At 39.7% G+C, this 23485-nt stretch overlaps 1 protein-coding gene across 1 annotated transcript in view; it reads right to left on the bottom strand.

Annotated features, from left to right (window-relative positions):
* Positions 1-3660: 3660 nt before the first annotated feature.
* The window catches only part of gabra3 (gamma-aminobutyric acid type A receptor subunit alpha3), a 48192-nt gene continuing 28367 nt past the window's right edge, over positions 3661-23485 (bottom strand). Inside the window, exons 6-12 of the mRNA XM_071528167.1 lie at positions 22163-22383; positions 17034-17116; positions 15993-16136; positions 13051-13203; positions 10318-10523; positions 4119-4157; positions 3661-3981 (exon numbers count right to left, since the gene is read on the bottom strand). Coding sequence (XP_071384268.1) covers positions 3661-3981; positions 4119-4157; positions 10318-10523; positions 13051-13203; positions 15993-16136; positions 17034-17116; positions 22163-22383 — 1167 coding nt within the window. The remainder of the gene's footprint in view (positions 3982-4118; positions 4158-10317; positions 10524-13050; positions 13204-15992; positions 16137-17033; positions 17117-22162; positions 22384-23485) is intronic.

The following is a 23485-nucleotide window of genomic DNA, read 5'->3' on the forward strand; positions in this document are numbered from 1 at the left end:
TATCTCCCCAGATCACACCGACTCAGAGGAACCATAAAGAAGCATTAGCACTTTCTGTCATCTGACCCTGAATCAGCAGCGAGACTTTAAACACCCTCCATAGATGTGTATCACACACCAATTAATTTGAGTCAAAGTGATCAAACATCTCATTTTGAGCCTGAAAAAGAGACAGGCGGTCAAGTCGTCACACGTAAACAGTGCAAAACTGAACGTCACAGGAATGACAGGGAGTTTAGCGCTGCATTTTACTCACCATGACATTTCAAACTTACTCATCCATGCTGCTGAGAAAGTAAAATTACCAATAAAATGTGGAAATTTTGAAAAATTGCTATTCAAAATGGAAACATTCCCTATATTCGCCTTGCAAGCATTGGCACCAAGTGGCTTTAATGATGAATTTAATCTGAATGTAATGTAACAATCTGATGAGTTTCTCACAAACCAAATCTGATTTTTGTTATGTTTATAATGTCTATCTAGTTAGTATTCATATATAATGTGCATTATCTTTCTCTTGAGTGTGTCCTAGAATGAATATGTATCTGTTTTCAATGTTGTGAATTTATCTGATCTCTATGTTACACATGCACATTGGATGATGACCGTTGACCCATTTTTTGATTGGATGAAATGATTAAAAATTTCTTCCTGATGTGTGCTTCATTTCATTACCGATGAAGGTCTGATTGATTAAAACGTCAAATAATGAATTCAAAATCGATGCAAGAGTGCAGTTTGTCAAGCATTTTCCCCACCTAACACATTTAATTGATAAATTGTCATTCGTCTAATTTACTGTCTTCCACTGAATAAGACAGCAATTCAGTATCTACGCTAATGGCCATTAGTTCTGAATGTTTCAGGTTTTGAAGGATAACGAGCTACAAAACAGAATTATAAGCCTTAATTCTGCAATGATTGGAACAATGAGGAAGAAATTAGGGTTTACCGGAAAAGCCTGAGGTTTTAACCTGCAATTACAAGTTTGGAATGTGACCTGAATGGGTTTTCTGAAGCGGGGAATTGTCTTTACATCGATTACTCCACGACCAGAACAAAGTGTAAAACAAGTACTATAGTTTGTGGAAGTCATGCATCTCCTAGGCTGGTACAAACCGACACAAACTGTTATCTTAATCTAATTTTTGAAATTGAGTTACAAGTCCTTTGACCATCTGGATGTAGAGCCAGTTCAATGTGTGTTTCCACACTGAACCAAACCTCTGGTAAAACCTGTGTGCTACAAAATGAAGGGTAAAAACACTTCCAGAACTTTGTGTCAGCCATATTGTGTTAACTTCACATCGATATCCACAAACAACTAGAGCTTAAGTGAGTTTATGCAGACCTTGCTCAAGTTATGATCAGGTACTTAATGAGTAACTGGAATAAACTACAGAAACATTGATACTAAGCCCTATTTCAATGTGACAAACATCATTATTGGAGGTTGCAGACATACACATGTACAGATTGTCATGCATTAACCTATGTTTGATACATTGTACATGGTTTGTGTTTAACACCTTTAGAGAAGCCACAAAACAATTGCATTCATTCTCCTAATGAAGGGTGCTTACCGCTGAAGAGACTGTCTGAAGAGATGCTTGAGAGATCAAATACTGTATATGTTGGGGTCTGAAAAGTACATTGGTCTTCATAAACTCTAGAATCAAATGAATGCAAATTATCCAAAGAGTGCATCTGGCAAAAAAACCCAAAACAAAAACAAAAAAAACTTTACAATCACACATCTGTATAAATATATACCAAAACTCAACACATAACGGAAATGCACACGTCACTTTGCAAAAAGTAAACAAAAATTGGAGACAGCTGGAAACAATCTCAACGTCTGATTAGCAACTTTGTAACAATAATAAAATAATCTATAAATTTGCCCTCCAAGGTAATTACAACAACGGAAATGAGGTTTATTCTGTTACCTTTGGAGGAAACGTGGAAATTAAAAACTTTTAATGATCTGACAGCATTTTCCAGTGATGTGTGTCTCCAGCTGGGTCTCCAAAATGTGTTTAAAAATATGTCAGTGACATATTGAGTTTTGTTGTCTACTACAAAACACAAAAACACAACAACAAAAACAATACAGCATATGTAGACAATAAAATTTACATAAATCAACACCAATATACTTTACACAACCAATTTAAAAAAGAGCAAAAGTACAACTGAATCAAAATCGTGGCTGTGACAAGGGAGAAATGCAGAGAAATCATAATCTAACCCATAACAGTTTCTAATACAGAAACAGCAATGTAATAAAGGAAATCGTGGGCAGGCACCAGGGTTGAAAAACTTTCATAAAAAATACTTAAGGAAAGAAGCAAAGCGTATCTGGTATGAATTTATGTATAAAACATATCAGATGTCATTCTCAGTCCAATGGAAAACTTAATAAACTGTGGAATCAAAATTAGACTTCAGTCTGAGGTAATGGCGTCAGTTTCTTATGACCGCTCAGCTCACGGAGACGCAGCACCGCGAGCCGAAACATGTAAATGCACATGAGAATTTTTAGAGACTATGGTGGATCCTTTAATCTCTTTACTTCATTGTTTCACAGGCAGAGGTCTGTTAACCTTCCACACTAATGGGCAATTTTACACTCAGTGACCATGCCATGGGCCGTGGGTGGGGGGGTGGCAGAAGTAGACATAGCCACATACCGTACGGACCTTGCGGACACCAGTATGTGTTTGCATGTAATGTACACACAGACCTTTGTGTGTACGTGTGTTGTAAATGCATGTGTGAGTGTGTGTGTGTGTCAAAACCTTTTTTCCTTATGATGTGGGTATTCACAAAGGCACATTGCTTCTCTGTCGTTGAACATACTCAGCCTGTTAAAACAATAAGAGTCACTGGACTAGAAAATGTATAGGCAGGCCCATGGGACACAAAAGCAATTCCAGATGATATTGCATCGGGTCTGTTGAGATTCAGCACAAGCTGAAGGCCAGACACTGACAATTATTAATGATGTTCCTATGGAGCTATACAGGCCGCCCCTAGCTAAGAGAGCGCAATATAGCAATAGGCAACCTACGAATGGCTCTGCTGGCATTTTCTGATGCACCGCTGTGTGTCACTGTGTGCGTGCCTACATGCATGTGTGTGTGGTTTTTACTCAATGGATGTGTCTAGACCTTATCATCTGTAATGAGCTATAATGAAAACTTCACACTACACATGCTCGCCCTAACTCAGTTCTAAGAGAAGCGCAAGCATGTCCAAAATATAGTGAAAATACATTGGACTATTCTACAAAACAGCAAGCGATCAAGATACAGCAAAGCGATGTTTGATTCGTCACGACAGGGAAGAGGGCCAGAGCTAAGGGTTCAGTGTGGAGGGGGAAAATAAATGCTACACAAACACATTTTGATGTGAAGATTTCCTCTTTCCAAGGTCCGCTACTATATGTGAATCTATGCTAAAATTTGCCTTCCACCTATACAGACGTGCAAAATATCAAACTTTTAAGAAAAAACAGACACACAAAACACGCACACGCGCACACACACACACACATACATACACACACAATAGGATGTAATGGACTTGGCCTCTTGCAAACCTGTCTAACCGCCAAACCAAACCATCAAACCTAGCGTATTTACTTGGTCAAATTCAGTTTTGGTTGTTTGACTTCATAATAGCGGGCTTTCTGTTGACATATGTGGCCCAGTAGACTAGGTTGAAGATGAAGAAAAGAACTGGGAAAATGATACGTGATATCTTGTCCACTTTGCTGACACGGTTGTAGGACTTTTTGGCCTCCATGTAAGGGTCTTCCATTTTTTGGAGATAGTGATGTTTAGCGGACGCTGCGGTGGCACTCTTGGAAATGGTCGTTAAACCTTGATCTTTAGCTACATTGATGGCGTAGGTAGTTCCAACAATGTTGAAAGTGTTGTTTGCCTTTTTGGACAAAGAGGCCGATTCTCTTCTCTGAAAAGGAAGGAAGCAGTAAAGGGCGTCAGGACAGAAGCACCAAACTCAACAATACTTCCATTTGGACTCATAAAGAGGAAATAGAAGCAACACCACAAGACACGACACACTTAGAGAACAAAACAAAGCCTAACCATATCTTTAATCCTGGCAATGTTACTCTGAAAGGGTTCCTGAAAAGAAAAGTAGAAAAGAAAAAAGTTTTACCAATTATATCAAATGACCCAACTCCATTCATTATCATCTACCTGGAAGTACAGCACAACATGTTACTGTTGTACTGCACTTTCAACTGTTAGCACTCCAAATCTGCATCATACCAAATCTGAATCACATAATCATATCATTAATCATAATCACATCTTTCTTTAAATTCAGATATTTCTTTAGCTGTGACAAAAGGCCATGACAGAATTCATGACAAAATGATCAGGCTGGGAAAAATTAAGAGCGTGGAAATGGGAACAATCCTATTTTGCATCGTTGCAGGGTCAGGCTCAGCTGCCGTCTGATGCTGCAGACTGGCAGCAGTAGCAGAGAGAGCGGGATTAGAAACAGAGCAAAAATCACAGTGTCTGTGTCAGTGAGAGCAGCCGGGGCGTCTATAGGCAAGAGAGGAAACAGATAAAACTGGCTAGGGGAAACTGGCTTCCTCTTACTACTGGAGGGAAATCATCTGTACTGTCTTTCATATTGAGAGCGGTGGCATGCAGTGTATGAGGCTATACTGGGGGAGTTTTCTTCTGCACAACATTCACACCCACAGTGGTCACCGTAAGATCTGCAGCAACATAAAAGCAGCCTACGTCATGTTTCACTTTCAACGTTCACTACTGTTTTGAGAATTTCTGTAATTCTGCTCTACTTTTTCAGCCTCATTTAATTTCCTTTCCTTTCCTCTCGCTCCATCTTTTTAATTAGCATAACTAATCTCCTCTCTTCCCTCAACTCAACGCCCCCCCCCCCCCCCCCCCGCCCCTCCTTCGCTCCAAAATGCTGCATGGTGGGTCTCTTTCCGCACACAGCTCATCGCCAACTGTTTTGTTATGTCTATATCCTCAAGACTCATTATACATACATTCGTGAATGGAGTTTTTCACATATGACAAGGAATTTACAAGAATGTTTTGTGGTTGAGATAAAACCGGTGTGTTGCTATTGTGCTAAAACATACGGGAAAAGCGCTTTTAAAGTGTGATACGCAGCGGAAAAAGTCAGTATTAGCAGTGTAGTAGGTCATAACACCGGTGTTATAAATCTCCCACCAACCCGAAGCTACAGACTACTGCGTCAAGGACAATGGAGCGATCTAACCTGGTAAGCGGGCTGGATGGAGGAGGAAAATGCATTAATTTCACCCTAAAACAAGTGAGTCACAGAGCAGGACAATAGGAAGTCGACTGCGCTTGGACTCACTCGCACACAAAGTGCTGCTCTGCAGAAACCAGGGAGGGTCTGGCAGAGAGCTAACAGAGCTTACAGAAAGTTGATTGTATCAAACAGAGAAACTGTGAGCCTCTGTCTGAAGGGTCTATCTCATGCCAATATCAGCGCAGGGAGAGAGTATCCTGGCAGTGATGCTCCCCGGATGGCTAGATGCTTTCGTACGATATCGATTCCTCCGGATCTAACAACGCCGCCTCTATCACAGCGACGGCTTAGATCAGCAGGAATATTGGCCGACTATTAAAACGTGTCTTACGACTCTAATCACAGCCACCTAAACTCGTTAATCCCTGGCATTAGGAATGTTCTTTGCCCACCAACCCGACATACAAGCCCCACGAAGCTCATTCCTGTCAATAAGCTATTTGGCTCGGCGGTCGTCATCGGCGGCAATTTATGGCCTGATTATTAGGGAAACTGCAAATAGCATCGGGCTGTGTTTATGTCTTTATGACCTTAATGTGACGCAACACAATTTACTCCAAGCCAAATATTCTTACGCACTGTTCAAAGTCATTCGGCGAGCTGCAGGCACAAATACTCCTGAATACAATGCATCTATTGACCTTGTCTTTGTAACTTCTGGAAATGGTTACATCAAAATTTCTTTATTAGTGTGATTAAGTATCTTGGGGCTAAATGTGCTGTGCAATGTCTTGCTTTTTTGAGCTCAGTGTGTGCATGTGTGTGTGTGTGTGTGTGTAACTAAACCTTGTGACAGTCTGTCTCTGTCTAAGACTGGAGATGAGGTGTTGGCATATTTTATAGCCTTAAGTATGTGAGCATGTGTGTGTATGAGCATGTGGACACTGTTTATCGAGGCAGAATGTCCCCGTTTCTGAATGTGTGTGTGTGTGTGAGTGTGTGTGTGTGTAGCGGCACTGAACTACAACATTTCTGGGAATACGGATCGCTGTAGCGGTGGCTTGAGCTTGGTCTCAACACGGAGGGCAGAGTGTGTTACAGGCTACCTGTCGGCCCGCATTAATTAAATATGCTTTAAAATCCCAAATCAAGGTAAATGCTGCTCCCTCTCACTTGTTCCTGTATGTTATCTCCTTTGTTCCCTCTTTGTCCCTCTCAAAGACTTTCACTTCCTAAAACAGCATGCCACTGACAAAAAGGTATCTGTTTTCCACCAGATAGAGAATGTTTAACTTGTATTTACTGCAAGTTTACTGCACTGAATTGGTTAAATCCTGCCTCTGATGACGACATTGAAACAGTGTGCTATGAAATCACAGTTTAGGGATCATTAGTCATTGTCTCATGTGACATCATTTCACATGACTGTATTGCAATTGTTAATCCTAGTTGCGTCATTCAGAGAAAGCATTAAGGTGATGTTGAACTTGAGGAAACCTATACCAATGGAACAAGAAATAGTAAAATTACCAATAATTGTAAATAGGTGAAAAAAAGGCGGGAGACAGGACTTTGACAAAGCAGATTCTGCCAATATATAAAAAATGAGTCTCACTTTTATTGATTGGTAAATGTACTATTTTCTTCGTTGCATTGGGATAAGTTTCCTCTGGCCGGATTTCGCTGTTACACTTGTTCAAACCAAAAAGTTTAATAACCATAAAGAAAGCGATTCACTTAAAATAAATTAAATTAAATTCAGCAACATGACTATGTTATTTCCATTTGTCAGAATCTGCTTTGTTCGCGTTCGTTTGTGTGCTAGAAGTGTGATTTTCAGACCTGTTTCGCCATACAATGGCAGTGAATGGAGAGAGAAAAAAAAGTAACAGAGAATTGCTGATTTTGTGGTTATATCATGGCCAGGCAGCTGCACAACCCAAGGTACTACCAATGTTCAACATCACTTTAAGTGCATGATGGGACAGGGCTCCTCACTCAGTGGATTAGACCACCAGATAATGCCCATGTGCCTCGGAGGGCTGAGAGTATCCAGGCTTTCATTCCAACCGAACTCCTCACCAGCTCATTTCGCTAATTAGGGGAGAACTAATTTGGTAGATCGCTGGTCGAACAGGATGTATGTGACAAAAAAGAGGAAGATAAGCAATGAAGCTCCATAACCACCAAATGAGTTCACATTGACTCGGCTATGGCTCACCATTTCAGGCCTAAAAAAGACAGCGCCCGGGGCCAATGAAGTCATCATTTGGTTCCGGTAAGAGCGGTGGCTGAAGCCCTTCCTCGGATAACTGTGTATGACTCGTATTCTCACCATATTCTCTTACTGTGCTACGACGCCTCTCCTAAAAAAACACTAAAAATCCTTCTAGTCTCCCTTCATATAGGCTACTTTTTAATGTAAAATATGTCAAACAAGGATAAAGCGTGTGCGGTTTTATTCCCTTGCTTTCCAGTAGCTTATACTAGTGAGGATGGCAATGGGAGTGCCGTGTCTCCCTCTGTGACCCCATTCCTTTTTATCTATCATGACAACTGCATGCTCAGCACAGCCCCGAGAACACAGCACAGGCTGTTGCCATTAAGACAAGGCATCAAAGGGAAAAAAAAACCTCCACTCTGCAATGTAATTCTGAGAATTATCCCTGCCGACTGCAAAGTTTCATGGCAGCAATATCCAGTTCTGCCAATCATTTAGAGGACCAAATGTCAAGCTATAAAGGGACTGGAGAAGTTGTACTGATTGCTGCAAACATTTTGTACATTAGTAGCGGGAAATAGATTTGTGGCACTGCATTGTCTGCGGCAGTGGGTGAGTATGCTCTTCCTTATGCTGCGACTGTGGCTAAGAGAAGTATTCCCGTTTTTTGATCTGCTAGTAATATGGTTATTGTAGTGGAATATTGGCAACATTTAGTCACCATTCACCAAATGAATGAGAGTGATGAGGGCAAACAGGGCATAATTTCATGATTCCTGTGCAAACAGGCTTTTCAATTTAAATGAATGTAAGATAGAGGGCAGATGTGAATCCTTTCAGAGTAGTTTTACTTAAAGGACAATTCCAGTGTGATTGGAGTTTTTGCTAATTTCCTGCATTCCCTCGCTGTTTCACATCACTGTGGATCATTTTCCAGTGTTTTTTATCACGTTATGATATCTGCTATTTTTCCTATGTCTTAGTACTTAGTTTCAAAGTAAATATTTTGAAATAAACGCTGTCTAATATTACAAGGTCCTCCAACCAACTACTTTAACTGGAATTGTGTAAAATGAAGCTTTATTTAAAGTAATGAAAATATGAACCAATTTCAAGTTATCCTTTAACATATTTTCAACATTTTCATTGGTTTCCCTCCACCACCGAATGCACTTGCACTTATTATAGGCAACTGATCTCAAAAAGCTTTTGGGCAAACCATTAAATATTAATCTATATTTGCTGACAGGAAAAAAAAACATTTTGTGGTAGACTTTTCAGCTTGGCCAGTAGAAACCAGAGTAAGGCTAGCAACATTTGTTTCATTTAGGGTCTACATGAAAATGGGAAAATAATGCATTTGTTCATTTCAATAACGGAATGAATGGGCTTATTTTAAATGTATACTATATCTAAATTAATTCAAGAAAAAATGAGTATATTCATACATTCATCACAGTACCAAGTGCATTATTTTCCTCCCTACATCTCGGCACCTACCTCAATACTCCCTCATGCCTCTGATCTATATCAAAGCCTGTTTATTTGATGGACATAGTAACCATCAGTTATAAAACATCATAGACATCATAGCAAATTTAAGCGTTGAGATTATCATAAGAAACTTGTCAGGCTTTATTTATGAAACTTCCTCCTAGCTTCAGTATGAGTGCAGGATCAAAAGTGAGCAGCACGTTGTTTGGACCCCCACACCCAACATTTGGCAGCTCCCTCCAATTAAAAACACGCTGGAAGTAGAAATCCAATCCTTAAATAGAGTCATGCACGTCAACAAAGCTCAGTAGCCGTCTGCACTTCTACTTTCTTATACTGATGCAACAAGAAGTTAATTTACCATACTCTATCTTCATAAACAAAACAAAGTGACTGAAGAAAAATGATGGCAGCATTAGCCCAGACTATTCACAAATTCAATTTCTGTAAGTTATAATTCATCATTATATATGATATAATTAAAACAAAAAAAAAGTCAAATAGGTTTTAATAAGTAATTCACACTCACTTTGTCATTCTGTGCATCTATAACATGCAGTGGACTGCAGACTAGATGCCATAATACCATCTTTTTGCGAGAGAACGAGCCTACACTCATTTTAAGATAAGAGCGGAGCACAGGCTGCCGTCATAAATCAGGGCCACTGTCTCTGGGAGTTTACCCCTGTTTCTGCTCTCGCTGCTCCGCCCCACCATCCCTGTTCCATTTGGCTGTTAATGAATAAATAAAGGGTCTCTTTATAGTCTTTATAGAGTACTCAGGGCTGTTTTAAGGAGGGAACTTTCTATCAGTGTTTCCAAAGTGCAATTTGTCCCCATCGCTACACCAATGTAAAACGAGGGCTTTCTCAGCTTGCCATACCGCATTTCTAAGCCATCAACTTTGAGCATACTCATTTTTCACGAGGTTATCAAGGGAAAAGATAGAGAGCAATTAATCTAGAAATGAATAAGCAAAAAAAAAAAAAAAACTTTCAAAACTAGGGAGAAGAACCAAGGAGACAGACTCGTTTGAGGCAAACTATTCTGCAGATTAATGAGGATGGCGACGTGTTTGTGATTAGTAACTTCTGCAACACCAGCAAATGCACAAAGAGTAAAACAAGATGTAAGAGGTATGCCGATGCATTGTTGTGCTGTTGTGCTGCAATACACTCTAACTACTACTGTTCTGGTATGGCATATGCATCTATTTCATTCATGCAATTGTACTTGCTTTTTCTACACTGTAAAGCACTTTGTAACATTTGTTTTGAAAAGCACTATACAAATAAAAGTTCACTCACCCTTATTTCCATGCCCTCTTTTTTCCCATCCCATGCCCAGCTGCGCTTGGTGAAGTAGTTGACTGTGGCAAACTCAATCAAGGCAGAGAAGACAAAGGCATAGCACACTGCCATGAACCAGTCCATGGCAGTGGCATAGGCCACCTTAGGTAGGGAGTTTCTAGCACTGATGCTCAGTGTGGTCATGGTTAGGACAGTGGTGACTCCTGAAAAGATCAGCATAGAGAGTCTCTATTGAAGACATGCTTAACAAACACAGAAACACACACACACAATCACCATGGTACTGCAGTACTCATTTAGTACAAATCTCAAACACAGATAGTGAAAAAAAAAATCACAGATCTGGAAATTCATTCATTGCCGTATAGACTTGAAAACTGTCATAGATCATTGTACATCCTGGCCTTTATGTTCAGTGTTGCTGGGAATGAGATGGGGAGCAGAGAATGGGTGCCCATCCAAGCAGATAAAAGCAATCACTTCACCTGTTCCCACCCATCTCATTGGTTGAAAAATAAAATAGGCTCTGAAAATTAATATTGTGCTGCAGAGCAGGGAGGTCAACTCATTTCGGTGATCCCTGGGTGAGAAATCAGAATTTGTGACTCATAAGATTGATAGATCACTATTCACATTCATAAAGGATAGAGATCGCTTTATTATACAGATACTGGATATTGCCCAACTTGACTGCATGTTAGCATCTTAATAGTATGCTATGTTATATATGTTGAGATATTTCTCCTTTCATCATTCCAGAGGGAAGGTAGTCCCTATTCGCAAAATGTTAACAGTAAAAAGGTTGCATAAAGGTTTCCATCGGACAGTTTTAAGACACGAAATGGAGAGCTACTTGTAATGTCAATGAGGATATTCATATAAATATAAATCAGGCATTTCGCTTGGGTAAATGAGAAAATTGCAAACCTGATTATCCATCAAAAACATATTAGGTCATGCCTGCCAAACACAACCGGGCAACCTACCAGGGAACAAATGTTTAACTAAATATCAATTTTAAAAATGCTGCACAGCTGTTAAATCCTGAACAACTCAGAACTGGTTGTATCTAGCAAACTTTTAGTCCGCAATGACTGTTATGGCAGCACACAAAAGTGGAGAATTCAGTGAAAAGATCCTTATTTCAGCCCAACAATATGGCAATGAGAACAAATAATGTAAGATGTCAATGCCTCTGGGAGCAGCATCCTTCACAGTAAATGTTTCAATCATACCACTGAGATAATGACATTGATTGAGGCTTCTTTCCTCATATGAAAGGAATTGTACTCTGAAAATGGGGAATCCTTGCGCCACTGAAATGATTGCGATGAGCTCAGAGGATACAATGAAAAGGGTTCACGCCGGTGTGTGTGAATGTGTGTGTGTGTGTGTGTGTGTGTGTGTGTAGGAGGGGGAGGCATGATTGAACAAGCTGTAGTTAGTTATTTAAAATGCATTAGAAAAGGCCAGCACACTACAGCTTTTGCTTCCTGACCATCTTGTTGAAAATAATCCTTTGCTTTGCTTTTCTACTTGTAATGTAGAATGTATGCTTCAATTCATTCCCTGTTCAAAATACTAATTATTCAAAAAAATGTCAATACACCTCGTGGGTTGGGAGTGGGGTGGCGGGATGCACTGGGTTGCAATGGCACACTCATATTTCATGAAGCAAAACTGTACATTTCCGTTAAAGAAGCGAAAGAAGGGCAAATTACTGAAATGACTGTATGTGGACAGTCTTATGTTTGAATATAGTAGAGTATAGTAATCTAATCAGACAGAACAGAGAAAATGTTAAATATGTAGGTAATTAAGTAATAATTAAGCCATTAATAGTAATAGCCAGTAAAAAAGTAATAGCCATAAACATGTTTGTATTTAAGAAAATTGAAGGTAGTAGTGTATAAACCTTGAATGAACTCTTCCTTGCTTCATGTTTTGGTGCTTTCATTATTAACATGACATTGTTTTAGAGGACTGATTGGGGCGTTTCTGTTCCTCTGTCATTTCCCGCTAAACTTAAAATCGACTAACTTCTGTCTTTAACGCACCGACTCAAAGTGGGTCATGGTTTGTTTTGTCCCATCACGGTGAGAAGTGGAATCTGACCCTTCCTAAGGCCCTGTGGTGATTTGGGCAGGATTAGCCGTGTTTTGAAAATGATGTGTCTGTTGTAGATAAAACGAGACACCCTGCCAAAATTACCTAGAGCTCAGGAAGCAATAACCCTTAAAACTTGGCTAGCTGTTGCAGTCTGCAAAGCAGTCCAAGATTGCTTTCGAGAGCTGTAACTGCAACACCTCCCTCTATCACCTCTCCCCTCTCAAAGTGGGCCACTGCACCTTCTCCGACCTCATTCTTTCCAACTTTGCTCCCACTAATCTTTAATTAATTAGGTGGTTTTGCAATTGACGAGGTAATCACACGGCAATGTTGCAATTCAAGCACATTAAAACAAATCATCACCCACCCAGGCCCAACTGCACCTGAATGGGCAACAAGCTCCATTTTACACCTCACTATGTGAATTAGTACTTTCCATAGACACATTTTTATACTCTCCACATCCAGTCTGCTGAATGCATCTGGTGATGCACACTGTCATTACTGCACAGTTGTTTTGCTGTTACTTCATAATTTAATAGGTCCATTTTTTTTGCCAGTCACTAAATTATTGGACTGGTTGAATGAATCGTTAAGTAGAAAGCAGGAGATGGCACTCACCAAACACAGTGCGCGCAGGAACTGATTCTCTGTTTAGCCAGAAGGAGACCTGAGACAGTATGACAGTCATGATGCACGGAAGGTAGGTTTGAATCACAAAATAGCCAATTTTCCTTTTCAAATGGAAATACGTTGTCATCACTACATATTCTCCTGAGGGTTAAAAGAGAAAAACAGGGAGAGACGGAGAGAGAGAGATGCAGAGGATCATAATTATTAATACAGGTATGCTCAGTTCAGAACAACACAGGCTGAAATATTCAAAATTAGATTTAATACATGAGCATGTACATCATCAAAGCAGCTCAGGGGATTGTCTTCAATTCCTGAGGGGATCTATTATACCATATGACAAGACAGAAAATGTTGTCTGGAGAAAGACAAAATGTGCTAAAAATAATTCCAAATTCCAGTGTGAGGCTGTGATGTGCACTTTGTATAAGAAAAATCCACTTCCCTTCCCTCCATTTCACTTCAATTCAACTTGACCTATGATTAATTCAGGCAAGTAAGGAAAGAGAGGAAATTAAAGGGTTGGAAGGATTGAAATGGCAGACGATATTGCTAACTTGAAAGACTTTTGCACAGATTTGGTGATCCAATTGTTCTTTCTGTCAAGGGAATTAAAAGGTCACTGCAAGGAGCACCTCCTCTATTCCTCACATAATGGAAATGGGTGACAGTAAGTGCTAATGTGTATCAAAACAAGGTACTGTCTGCGAAAAAAAGAAGGCTGTACAAAACACTCATGCCCAAGGGCGCTCATCTCCAAAATCTCTGCACATCTCTCTGCACAATAAATCCATTAGCCTTCATATTGATTCTTGTGCGGATAATTTTGGACTGAGCAATAACATACCAGCACTAACAGGCTTCCAGATAACTAGAGATTAGGCAGTGCCAATTAGATAGATTTTGTGTCTTAAAATACACACTTGTAATCTGCAGTTCAACCTATTTTTCCTACAGCTGGTAAAATAATTTGATTTGGTAGCACTTGAGAAATAGTCCTAAAAGAACAGGGCAAGAACTGGGTAATAACACAGATTTATTAGACTAACAGCTGTAATGTGCAAGTCTTATCTGCTAATATGTCGTGATAAAGGATATATAGTAGGTATTCACAGGTATGGCAAAGTATGCTTTTGGAGAGCAGGGATCTTAATTGGATGTGTAATTGGGGTCCAGATCTGATGATTAATTTTCTGGAGATGTGCAAACAATCTCTGTCTGCATCATTCTAACCCTTGATATTCAACCCTTCCTTCAAGTCATATTTTTCCACTCATTGCAGCCAATGGACAGATTCTGCGTTCCCCTAAGCACCAGCTGTCAATGCCATGTTTGGAATCTGTGTTGCACGGATAGGAGAGAAACAGCCTTTCATTCCCTGAGACGATTCTCTGGACTGACTCCAACTACGGTTGAATTGGCTCAAAACCTTCCACTCAACTGGCTGAAATCGTAGTCCATCGGGTTTAAAGTCTTAGTAGGAATGCGAATGTCTGAGATCCAGGAGCTGAACCAGTGTTGTGACTGGAATCATGTTGACACTACCAGCAAAATAATAATCCCCCAAACTGCTGGATGCAGGTTCTGTTATTCTTCTGCAGTCCACTTGGCTAAAGGAATTCATGCACTATCTCCAAACAGCAAAACAATACCGATGAGCTCGAGAAAAGTGTCCTCTGTGGATTCACACCAGTACACTCATTCCAACAGCCGATGCCATACATCTTATCACCTGGGCAAACCTGGAAAGTACCATCCAACAATGCTTGGACGTGGTTTTGGTCTCTAAACGCACCTTAAGTCAGGCAGATCTCTGTGACTGCTCCCCTCCTGAGAGCCAAGCAAACAGCCTCCCAGAAGAGGTTAAATCTCACAGGACTGGGGAGCCAGTGTTGCTCCGTTGTAAGCTAAGCGCTCTTTCAGTAATTGCCAACTGCCCCATTGAAGAAAGCTATTATCTACAGCTTTGTAGTACTTGGATACTTTAGCTCTTTCTACAGTCTCCTTGCACTGTAACCTAGAGCTAGTAATTGACATCGAAAAATGTTATTTGCTTGAGAGATTTTCATTGAAAATTACTTGCCGACTGTCAGTAACAGCACAGATCTTTCTTTTTTTTCAACTTATTTCACCAACAACTCATAAAAAATAGATTATTTGGCTGCTGCAGAGTTTTAACCATTTCATGGAAATGATGAGGCAACTACTGATAACTGTAATGAAACAACATGCTACCTTCTCTGAGGTGGTAAAGCCCTGCTAGATATTACCAGATCGTTACTGTGAATTACCTTGTTGTCACTAGTCTGTGTCATTTCCCAGCCCTTACCTTGTTATTTCATCCTTTTATGTTAAAGTGCTACCATAAGCTTTAAGTCCCCCAGTGGGGAAATGAAGAAGTGATTTGATTGTGTGTGACAGATAAAGGGCCTCTGCAACAGTTTTGGCAAGGAGAATTTAAGATCAAATGAATGTCTAATCAAAAGTACAGGCTGGCAGACTTTCCTTTAATTCTGTGCTTATTAAAGTTGACTCTGGACTACAGCCCAAAACAGAATGAAAATAGAGTTTCACCTCCGGTAAACCTCCTCATATTATCTTTGTAAATCTGCTGAATAGTTTTCCTAAAAATGAAAACAGTCATCATTTTCTTTCTGGACCCCAATAATGCAAAGCTGAAACCAACCGATGACAGAAGCTTGCAAACAGTGCAGATCAATTACTTTATAAAAAGGCAAAAAATGAGTGCAAGTACATGCCAACAGAGAGGAAGGAGGATAAATTAATTTACCAAAACTTTTATGCAAAACAGAAACTGAAAAGACTTAAAATTCATCTCACGAAACTTTGATTCTGATTTTGTTTCACTATTAGCACCTTGATAGCAGCCTAACGCCACCTGGGCTGAGGCAGGACAGTGTGTGGTGTACCTGTGCTGGAACTGATGGTTTCTTTGCCAATAACATGTCCCAGTAAGTCATACTGGTTTAGTCTGGAGCCGTCTTCCGCCACAGCTACAGACCTCTCGTCTCCCTGGGTCCACAGATAGATTACCTCATTATTGGTATAAGCATCTGTGCAATAGAGAGAAGGTAAAACAACAGGGGGGGAAACATGTGGATGTGAAGTCAAAATATGAGGCATATTTTTCCCATTTTACCCCAATGTATAACTATTCTATCTATCCATGCTTTACAGCAGATGATCAAAATGTATTGTAGCAAAACAAAAGCTCAAAAGTGAAACTGAGCTGTGCATCCTGTGCCTCTTAAATATAGCAGTGGAAGAGTGATCATTTTCTTTTGTCTTCTAGGAGGTAGACACTCTAAAGTCCCATTGAGATATACTGAGTAACATTTGAAATGAAATAAATGAGGGTTGAACACACATTTAGCCCAAAATGAAACAAGGTTGTGTATACTTCTGCACTCTGGCTTCGTTTGAATTTTACACCTGCTTTTAGTATTTATAATAAATGTTGTTTTTTTTACAGAGTTTGAAGAAAAGACAAGCTGCACACTGCAGTAACGCTCCCAGTATTTTCTTATTACATCAACGTTTCGACCCAGCTGGTCTCCATCAGGACAGGAGAGTTGCCTTTAAACAATGGTGAATAATTGCACACATTGTCTGAGCACAGAATATAGCTAATTAAATGTGTTGTTTATTTTCTATGGACTGGCTCATCTTTATGTGCGTACTCCCACTGTCACAGACTTCAAGCCGTTGGTTGGCTCTTGCCATGCTGATGGGAACTTTGTCATGCGGGAACAGTGTTTCAAGAAAGGAAAGCTTTGTGGCACGACAGTTACCGCTCAGTATCATCACTTTAGTGGCGACTACAGTTTGATTAGCCCTCTGAAGTTATTCCAGGACAGGAAAGGCACCCAGCACCTGCGGAGAACTACCGTCACTCTCAGCCTGACTTTATGTTAGGCTGTCTTTTGTTGTGACCATCTGGACTGACTTACAACTTCCAAACTTCAGAGGACAGGCGTGCGCATCCATTGGGAAATCCTCCAGGTGCATGGGGCACTCAGCATGGATGGTCAACCTGAGAGAGAGAGAGAGAGAGAGAGAGAGAGAGAGAGAGAGAGAGAGAGAGAGAGAGAGAGAGAGAGAGAGAGAGAGAGAGAGAGAGAGAGAAAACAGTGTCAGGCTGCAATATGGTTGTGGTTGCCGTTTTTAATGCAACCTGTCACATGAGAAAACTAAACCTATGATAGTTTTCTCATAAACCTTTGATATCCTACAATACCATGGAGCATCCCTATTGTCCCCTATATTCCTGTCCATCTCTGGTGTCCCGCCCATAGACAGAGCAGTTCACAAGCAAAAAAAAAAAATGAATAAAATAAAAACTAAATAAAAGGTGCAGCTGTCAGCTACCCCCTCCCCATTTGAGATTGATTACAGGGGAAAGACATGATATTCCATACGGTAATAGCAAATATTGCTGCCCTACAAAGGCAAACAGCATTCCCCTTGGGGTGTTTGATCATGACAAGAGATCAAGAGATGTTTATTATGGGCTGAGAGGGGAGAGAGAAAGGGCTGGGGGAGGGGTAGTACAGCATCCTATGGGAATAGATATGGGAAGGCTATGGGAGATCAAGGATTTATGAGTGGTATGGAGGGTTGAGGATGGATCTTGGTGGGGCAAGACAGGCTAGGTAGGAGGCGTTCGCATCGGGACACATGGGAGGGTGAGGGGAGCTGTTGCGAGAGGAGAGGGAAGATTTAGTGGTTAGGGAGGAACTGGCAGCAAGCAGGTATTTATTAATTTTGTTTTTATTGATTTCCATATTGTTCCATATTGTTCATGTTACTATTTAGATCTTTCTTTTTTCATTTATTTTTTCTTAATGTTCGCTATTAAATAACCCGCAAATTATTCAAACTACATAATTTTTCTTTTTCTCATTGTAATTATTTAATACTGTATTGTAAATGTTCCTGGAGGTAATGAAGATGAAGATATTCTCAGTTTCACTCTGTCTTGGTCTTATGCAGTTACTGCCTGGCCTTTAGCTTGTAGGGAAGATTGCTCGCTGCCATGTTTTTTGTTGACATCAAAATATACCCATAACCCTATGCAAGTCTGAGTTTGTGCAGACAGCATAAACCAAAAATGAAAGGAGTAAGATGTTTACATGTCACAGTAAAACGTTTAATATCAGAGTAAGCCAGGCATCTTAGGCAAATTTGAAGGAAAACAGGAAGATGAACGCACTCAGCCCCCCGCTCCCCTCCCTCTCCTACACAGTCAGCCAGCGGCGGTGAGTGTGCAGGTGATTGACAACTCAGAGCAAAGCCCTCCTGCTCGGTCAGATGTCTGAGCCATAAAATTTACTTTGAAAGCAAATAGCAGAGCAATGGCACTATCAGCATTGCAGAAATTCTGACATGTTACCTTGCTCTTTCTTGTTCACCCAACATGGGGATTACTTTTGCTGAATTCAAACAAAATGTCAACTTATAAAACCTACGTATAGTTTCTCATAACTGGAGTATAAGGTTATTTGAACTTAATTATGTTTACAGTACATGCAACAACCTAAAACCAGTTAAGAACAGAATTATCTGTGCATGTAAATTTGAGAGCTGTTTGTTAGAAATCCTCATTTCGAAAGCAAAATGTAGCTTGAGCACTCAGAAAGTTATTACACGTAGGTATTGTTTGTAGTTGTGGTGTGTACAGACTGCACATGTAATATGTAAACCTATATACTGCATGAAAACTATGATAAACGAAGCAAGCTAATGTGTAGAATCTGACATTTCGTCACTGTCTCAGTCATACGGGACCAGAGGGTGACATTTCTAGTCCAGGAGATTCCTGTTGCAGAATGACCCACATGTGAATCTTGATGCAGCCACACTCTATTAATAAAGCTACAATAGATTGTTATAAATTAAGTTATTGTTTCTAATTTGCACCGTGTGTTGCACTTGTAACAACACAGTGTCCTTGTCTTACTGCCCTCTTGTCTCTGGCACAGCCTCATCACTGATAATTGGCTCAGTAACTACACAAATTAACTGAATACAACATAAATCAAATGAGAGCAATGCATCACACATATCCTACTTAAACCTGGTAGACTAAATTCATCTCATTACTAAGTTGTACTGACATTCTGACAGAAACAAAACAAAGGCATGAAATTATACAGATCAGAAATAGAATTACTTTGATCACAGACCACAGTAAAGGAAGCTGAAGGTGCACACATGGTGCAACGATGACAGAACCTCACATGAAGTATAAAGGGACAGTACAAGGCATACTATAGACGAGAGATTATACAGTACATCCATTATGTATACTCTATTCCCTATACAGTATATTGAATATAACGTATATTCAACATCCAACAATATTCATTAAATGGTTCACTACTGGTCCATTGGACCTTGAGATTGTTCAAAACACTTTCATAACCCTAAACCATTTGTTGCAACAAATGGATACACAGTTATATTTGTTTTTGGTGGCTGATCATCCATGAACTCCAATACAGGTATTTCACTGCAAGTTGTGTATTACAAAAATGTTCAACCAAAGAGAAATATCACTGCCTTTGAAGGGGATACTCTAAATTTTACATAAATTTGTTATAAAGTATTCTCTTCCACAGGGAAACAACAACGTGTTTCATGCTTTATTTCAACCACACATAGCTTGGCTTAAATTTAGGTTATATGAAATGAATGTGAGTGAGAAATTCTCTCACGCAGAACAGCACTGGACCATTATTGGCAGACAATACCAGCTCCTTCAATTCAAATGAAGCAAGCCTGCAGAATGGAGGCTTTCCAGAGCATTTGTCAATATAAATGCTGCAAACAAGCTGATTAGATGGATTTAAGCAGTTGCTTAGAGAGGCGTGCCAATCAAGGCCAAGTACTATTGTGATGCATTAACATGACCCAATATGAACTTGCTATAAGGATTGCATATAGATGGATTTTCAAAAGTCTAATAAATATATGTTTGCTCAAACAATTCAAATGTTTTCCGTGTCATTGTGACAGTGTTAATCCAATACCTGCATCAATACAACAAAATCTAAATTCGAACAATCAGGCCCATATAATTGAAGAGTTAAGGCTCCATTATGAAGGTAAGATAGATACAAAATGATTGCCATTGCTGATTAAAAAAGTTCAGATTCAGGCATTTTATAATATGTATTAACAATATCATTTCTCATGATATTTCTTACATTTTCCAGTTGAAATAGCTGGCAAGAGTCTAAAAGAATTTTTGTATAATTAAACTGATTCATCATGAATAAACTACAGCATCTGAATAAACCCCAGTACAATAGAAACACATATAATGGTTAGTACAGAAATTCATGTTTTTTTGGTAGCTCCGAACAGAGAACAGAAATGTGGCTTCAAACTGGGTAGACTTGCAATACTCCATTGGAGATCAAATGTTATTTCTAGCCTTGGCAGAAATGCCACCACATCAAATGAACTCATGAGGGACCTCACATATTTAAGAATTAAATTCTTTCACCGTTTCAAGTAAAGCACAAGCAATTAAATTCACATGAGCAACCTTAAAAATCAGCACTGACCTTCTGGATGAGCATCATAAGCATCATGTTTACAAGTCACAAGGCTGACGCAAAGGTGGAGGGAAGGTTGCTTTGACTGAAACATTAGATGGGTTGAAACCAGTACATTTTTGCATTGTTTTACTTTACTGTTACTCTATTTTTGGGGGTGTAAAAAACCCATAGAGCTCAATCCCTATTGTTTTTGTTAGGATTCTTCTTCTTCTTCTTTCCCTGCCCTAAAACGATCTGTGCATCAGAGACTGTAACTCGTAGAGCAACCAAATTCGATGGATAGGTTTCAAATCCCCCCCACTACAACAAAGATTACACTGATCGGCCAGATGGGGGATTACATTTTGGCTGATAACTCCTGAACCATAAGGTCTAGAATCAATTTCCCCCCCCTCAGATCACGCTTTTTCATTTCTGCCACAATAGTTTTTTTTTGCCATTATGAGTTATATGCAAATCCTATTTTCGCTATTTCTCCCGCAAAATTGATTCAATCTCAACAAATTTTTTTGCACAGCATATATGGACTTCCTAGATTATGGCTGTTACCCAGAGTTTTGAAAATCCAGCAGTGGAGCAGTCGTTTGGAGTGGAGGTATTGGTTTGTGGCATTGTCAGTGTCTCGGCTGTATTTCTGATCGGTTCGGTGCTGCCCTGGTGGATTGGGGTATCGGTCTCTTTCGGGGGAATGGAGAGTTCTTGGTGGTTCCGTACTCTTGAACGGTAGCGTAGCCTACTTGTACCTGTATCTCCATTTTATTGCTTTCTTGTGTTTTGGCACACCCTTTTATTTAAAGTTCCATCTGTTTTTAATTGTATCTCTGTTTGTTTGTTTATTTTTAGTTGTACCTGTTTATCTCTTGTATTACCTTTTATTCCTTCCTTTATAAAAAAAATTCGGCACACACTTTTATGTAAAGTTCGATCTGTTTTTGGTTGTGTCTCTGTGTGTTTGTGTGTTTTTGGTTATACCTGTCTACCTCATGTGTTACCTTTTATGCCTATTTTCTATTGTTGCAGCTTTTGCGTTTTATTTTTTGTAAAGCACTTTGTAAACACTGTTTTTAGAAAAGTGCTATACAAATAAAGTTATTATTATTATTATTGTTATTATGTGTATCTCTTGGTAGTACCTGATGCTATATACAATGTATTTAAGGTATTGAATACGCATAGTGACAATCCTTTGATCAAGTGAGTGTTATTCACTGAGTCTAGTTACCCGTCTGTTTGTGTGGCTGGGCCAGATTGGATCCCAGTCACTTCTCTGACAGTCGGACACATTGCTCCAGGTAGCTGCTGCATCGACTCTCTACAACTCCATTCCCCAATTCATTTATCAAGGGACATCTGTGTACAGGTCACCTTATTGGTCTATTTGATTCTCAACCCCAGGTGACACCTACTGTGGATTTTCTCTCCTGACGACTAGCAGAACATGTAGCAGCGGGTGAAATGGTATCATGGCAACCAGCAAATGTGTGGATTGTTGGGTAAGTGCAACAGTGGTTCACCTCATCGTGTAGAGAAGAGTGCCGTTGTCAACTAGTCGCAACAGCTTGTTAGGAGTTGTCATGTTGTGGGCCACAGATTTCTTTCCGTTGTGGAAAAAGGTATCAGGAGTCCAGATCTTACTGGCCAGGAGGTTGTTGAGGGGAAGGACCTGCATGGGCCCGTCAAACTTCAGCCGCTCGTCCCTCCAGCTCTGACGGAAGAACACATCAATGGTGTACTCCTAAGGGAAAGAAAGGGAGAATGATCTGTTTCAATATACAGAGTTGGGGAACAACAAATCACACTAGACGGAGCACTGATTACAAAGAGGTAATCATTATTTTATGTACTGTACCTTCGCATGTTATAATCTACTGTTACAAACAGATTATAACATGCTTTTTTGGAAGCATGTTTGCAGGGAAAAAAGGCATTTAGATTGTGAGATTGTAGACTTTAACTTTGCAGTTGCTGAAAAAAATTGCTGAAAATGGCTGCAGATGATGACAGCAACACAATTCAAATTGTGGATATTTGGGATTTTCCAATAGATTTTGCATGTGATGTAGTCACAAATGAACTGAATGTAATTCAATTATGTTACTGAGTTTGAGAATGCCTGTGGATTATATTACTAGTTCCAATTTTAAGAATGCAATCCTGAATTGGGTTTAAAAAATACTGCAAATACTAATCTCATATTAAGCCTGTCCTATCCAAGATTAACTATATGGTTAACCTTAGATCAGCATTGCACATGCAGTTTGGTTTATGAAACTCCATCTACAGTACATCTGTTTTCAGGAAGTAGCCAGTCAATCGTGAACTTATTTCACATCATTCATTCAATAGAACTTGGTGTCCTAGCAACAGAATTCCCTCATCAGCTGCTTACTGCGGCTGTGGCAGACTGCAGTCTTCTTGAGACTGAAGAAAGCTGTCTGTATCTCACGCACCAACACACATTACTGGAAATCAATAAAAAAACATCCCAGATGTGTTTCTTTCTAATTCGCTCTGTGCTTTTGCAAGTACAGTATATGGGCTCGCTTACTATACTGTTCACTAGTAAGTTAGCAAAGACATAAAACCTGATGAAGCCATTCTGCAGAGGCATCAACAACAAGAAGTGTCTCTGTCTAGCAAAGCAAGCCATCATATTCATCAGGACGGGTGTGTAGCCATATTAACATGGACATCTGTAAACTGAACTAGCAGAAACAATTACACTTCATCTTTTTTTACACAAACCCTCTAAATAAAGCCCACAGAGTTTCACAGACAGTTAAAAGCAGAAAAAGCAGAAATAGAGGGAGAAGTAGTGAGTTTGACAAAGGTATGGT

The sequence above is a fragment of the Centroberyx affinis genome, unplaced genomic scaffold, assembly GCF_046629955.1.
Source record: "Centroberyx affinis isolate AG114_WGS23_722 - 3 ecotype Tasmania unplaced genomic scaffold, CSIRO-AGI_Caff_v1 ptg001629l_1, whole genome shotgun sequence".
Lineage (NCBI taxonomy): Eukaryota > Metazoa > Chordata > Actinopteri > Beryciformes > Berycidae > Centroberyx > Centroberyx affinis.